Source organism: Orycteropus afer, unplaced genomic scaffold (assembly GCF_000298275.1).
Source record: "Orycteropus afer afer isolate SDZICR_OR568_19922 unplaced genomic scaffold, OryAfe1.0 scaffold00128, whole genome shotgun sequence".
In the NCBI taxonomy this organism is placed as follows: Eukaryota; Metazoa; Chordata; class Mammalia; order Tubulidentata; family Orycteropodidae; genus Orycteropus; species Orycteropus afer.
Genome location: NW_006921715.1, coordinates 6,580,291 through 6,584,359, shown reverse-complemented (window position 1 = coordinate 6,584,359; position 4,069 = coordinate 6,580,291). Strand labels below are relative to the sequence as shown.

General features: G+C 45.9%; 1 protein-coding gene across 1 annotated transcript in view; it reads left to right on the top strand.

The window, feature by feature from the left end:
- Positions 1-3,439: 3,439 nt before the first annotated feature.
- PPP1R13B (protein phosphatase 1 regulatory subunit 13B) overlaps positions 3,440-4,069 on the top strand; it is a 47,874-nt gene continuing 47,244 nt past the window's right edge. The window contains exon 1 of the mRNA XM_042781495.1: positions 3,440-3,553. Coding sequence (XP_042637429.1) covers positions 3,440-3,553 — 114 coding nt within the window. The remainder of the gene's footprint in view (positions 3,554-4,069) is intronic.

Here is a 4,069-nt window from a genome sequence, read left to right as displayed (position 1 = left end):
AGGAAGACCAAAGAAGAATTGATGCCTTTGAATTAGGGTATTGGTGAAGAATGTTGAATAAACCAGGGACTGCCAGAAGAACGAGCAAATCTGTCTTGGAAGAAGTATAGGCAGAATGGTCCTTAGAAAAGCAAGGATGGCAAGACTTGATCTCACACACGGTGGACATGTTATCAGGAGGGACCAGTCCCTGGAGAAGGACAGCCCGCTTGGTAAAGTAGAGGGTCAGTGAGAAGGAGGAAGACTCCCAATGAAATAGACTTGTCAGGTGACGGCAACAATGGGCTGAAGCATAGAAACGGTTTGTGAGAATCACGGGACAGGGCAGTGTTTTGTTTGTGCACTAAGTAGGGTCATTATGAGTTAGAACCAACTTGACAGCACCTAGCAACAACATAAAATGAAAAATTGATAAATTGTACTTCATCACAATTCAAAACTTTGTGAAAAAGCCTTTTAAAAGGATAAAGAACCAAGCGACAGAGTGAGGGAAATATGGACCTGTGTCTCAAGTAGATTAGGAACTCAAAACTCAGCAGTGAAAGCACAACCCCACTTAGAATGTGGGCAAAAGACAGTGAAAGACATCTTCCTGAAGAGGATAAACAGACGCCAACGCAGCACGTGCAAGGTGCTCGTTAGCCAGGAGGAATGTGAGAACCCCGAGTGTGCTGTGACCACATGCCCCTGGGAGTGATGGTGTAGCACGTAGTGACCAGAGCCAACTCTGGTGAGGATGTGGAGCAGGCAGCTCCCTTGTACATGGGTGGTGGGAATGTGGAGTAGAAGGGCCAGTCTGGAAGATGGTTCTGAAGGTTCCTTAAAAACAAAACCTGCAGCCATGCAATGACCTGGTAGCAGCACTTTTGGGCAGTTGTCTCAGGGAAATTAAGATGTGTTCACTCAAAAAAACGGGTGCCCATGTTTCTAGCAGCTTTACTTGTAATAGCCAAGCCTGGAAACAGCCAGGTGTCCTTTAGCAGGTGGGTGGTGAAACGGTGGTACACCCACGCCTTGGACACTGCTATTGTTGTGAGGTGTCATGGAGCACCCTGGATACTGTTGTTGTTAGGTGCCATCAAGTCGGCTCCAACTCAGAGCAACCCTTTATACAACAGAACAAAACACTGCCCGGTCCTGTGCTGGCCTCACAATTCTTGCTATACCAGAGCCCTGGATGCCAGTTAGTAATAAAAAGGAGGAAACTTTTGATACAACCAACAGCCTGGGTGGATCACCAGAGAATTGTGCCGTGTGGAAAGGCCCACCCACGAGGTCACAACTGTGTGACTCTGTTTCTGTGACACTTGTGAAATGTCCCAGTTACAGGAATTGAGAACAGGAACGAAGAACGAGGTGGAGTGAGAGGGCAGTGGGAGTGGCTGTAAAAGGGCAACAGGAGGGTCCTTGCATTGGTGGAATGTTCTGGGTCCTGGCTGCCTTAGTGTCAATATCCTGGTTGTGATGTTGGCCTGTCGTTTGTACAGTATTACCAGGGAAGCTGGTACAACTACACAGGCCCCTTTTTGTAGTGTTTTTTACAACTGCACATGAACCTATTTTATCTCAAAATTAAAACTAACTAAAAAGAGGGTGTTAGACACATAGAGATGCAGGGGCTATCTCCTTAGAAACATGGCAGTGGTTTTGTTCTGTCTCATGCTGATGTCAGAGAGATGAACAGCTGCCAGTCTTGCCACCACTGGCTCCTCGACAGAAGAAATGTTGGCGTCTGGAAAGCTACTCCTGTGGAGACGTTGCTTCCGTTTCTGCCTCGGTTCCAGCTTCCCCATGTCTGTCTAATCAATTGATTTCTGCTGCCTGTGAACGCAGCAAGCACAAGTATAGGAGGCTTTAACGTGAGGCTTTGATAGCAGGGCCAGCCTGGGTTTGGGAAAAGTTCCAGCCATTTCACATCGGCCTTTTCCATGCATGCTCCATGTGGTTGCGTGACAGGAACTTCGTCAGCTTATTCAGATAAAAAGAAAAACAAGTTGTGTGGATAAAGAGAGGATGCCCATGATGGCGGTGTCAGGGCAGGAAGGCTGGATTTAATTCTTACTTGCAGACAGCTGGTCTGGATTTTATGAAGTGTCTGTTCAGTTCATCCCAGGTAGCCCCACATTGGTTTAGGGCAGCGTTTCCCACCCCCCCATACACACAGTTGCCCCATTAAGGAGCCTTTTTTTTTTTTTTTTTTTCCTGCCATCTTATTCTTCATTGCCCTTGTCAGATGTACTGTATACCTGTCGAACTCACTGCTGTCGCGTCGGATCCAACTCGTAGCGACTCCTCCTTGGGTTTCCGAGGTGGTATCACTACGGAAGTAGATTGCCCAACGTTCCTTCCAAGGAGTGGCTAGTGAGTTTGAACCACCAGCCTTGGTTAGCAGTTACATGCCTTAGGCACTATGTCACCAGAACTCCTGTATATCTGTTTAGGTATTCTGTGTACTTTTGCTTTATACATAAAAAGATTAAACATTTTTACCCCTCAAGAACCAGTATTTTTGCTCTCTTGAGAGATGGTATCACCCTCTTTGAGCAGGCATGCTTGAAGGTGAAGCAGTATTTCCATAAAAGAACTTTTCTTCAAACATTTCAAAGGAACAGGAAAGAAACAAGAAACATTTCTCTCCTTTTTAAGCACTAGTTCATGACTCCTGGATGTCATGTAACCCAGGATGGTGAAGCAGGACCTGAGCCCCGGCATTTCCTGACAGGCACCAGTGAAAGTGGGGGACAGAGTAGGGCAAGAGACGGCCGACCGCACGCAGACGCCACGGAGTGGCGGTCCCGCAGATGCACCTGCTGCATCCTGGGCACGTGCTTTCTTCTGGGCAGAGAGAGGTTGCTTCCAGTTTAAATTGAAGCCCCTCCTTTGAACTTGTCATTGTTAGGGAACAAAAGGGGATCCGCGAGTCTGCCGACTGGGACAGCGCCCGTCGCGGCCTCTTAGTGAAGCTTAATTTTTGCATCAGTTTTTTTGTTACTGGGTAGCTTTGTTTCAGTGTCCTCTAAAACGTAAAAGTCTTTTTGATAATGTCAGTTTTAAGATTCTGAAATGGAATGCAAAAAGAAAAGATTTCATATGGACAACTTTGTGAAAGCTGAACCGTAACCTGCTTTTTCAGCTCCACTGACTCTTGTCCCGCAGCCTGGTAGTCCACACGTGTTGTTGTTGTTGTTGTTGTTGTTGTGTGCCGTTAAGTTGGCCCCGACTCACAGGGACCCCCTCCTTGGGTTTCTGAGGCAGTATCACTACGGAAGTAGGTTGCTCAACTTTCCTTCCGAGGAGTGGCTAGTGGATTTGAAATGCCAGCCTTCTGGTTAGCAGTCAAGTGCCTTAGGCACTATGCTGCCAGAGCTCCTATAGTACACAGTAGTGCTCATTAAATATTTGAGTAAATGAGGGGCTGGGAGAATATTGTTTTGCTAGCATGTCTTTTAATACGTTTGGTGCTGTGATTTATTTAGGTGGCCGTCAGACCCAAGAGCAGAGAACTCAGAGAAATGTAATAAATGTACCTGGAGAAAAACGTGCTGAAAATGGGGTGAGTAATAGTGAAACCAGTTAAATCATTTAAGTTGCTTTTTTACGGGTATTGATGAGTTGGGGTCCCAGAGCAGGTGGCCTGCTTCCTGTGGCCATGAATGGGTCACTCTCTAGAGTTGACCAGACTGGCTTTGTACCTTTCAGTATTGATGTTGATCATTCTGTAAGGTTTTGCAGGATGATGAATGGTAAGCTGTTTTCTCAACAGTTGACAGGAAATAACTTCCTTTATCACTGTGGTATTATTGAAGACAAGGCCAAACATCACTTACAGGTGAGGAAGGTGGGCGAGGTAGAGGGGGTCTTTTTTTCAATTATTTTTATTACTTTTTTTTTATATATATTCGCAATGTTCCCTCCCCTCCCCTCTCACCCCTGGTAACCAACAAAGTTTCCTTCCATATATGAACCTTTCCTTGACTTTTTACAATAGCAGACTAATACAATATATGCCCTTCTGTGATTGACTTATTTCACTCAGCACAATGTCTTCCAAGTTCATCCACGTTATGCG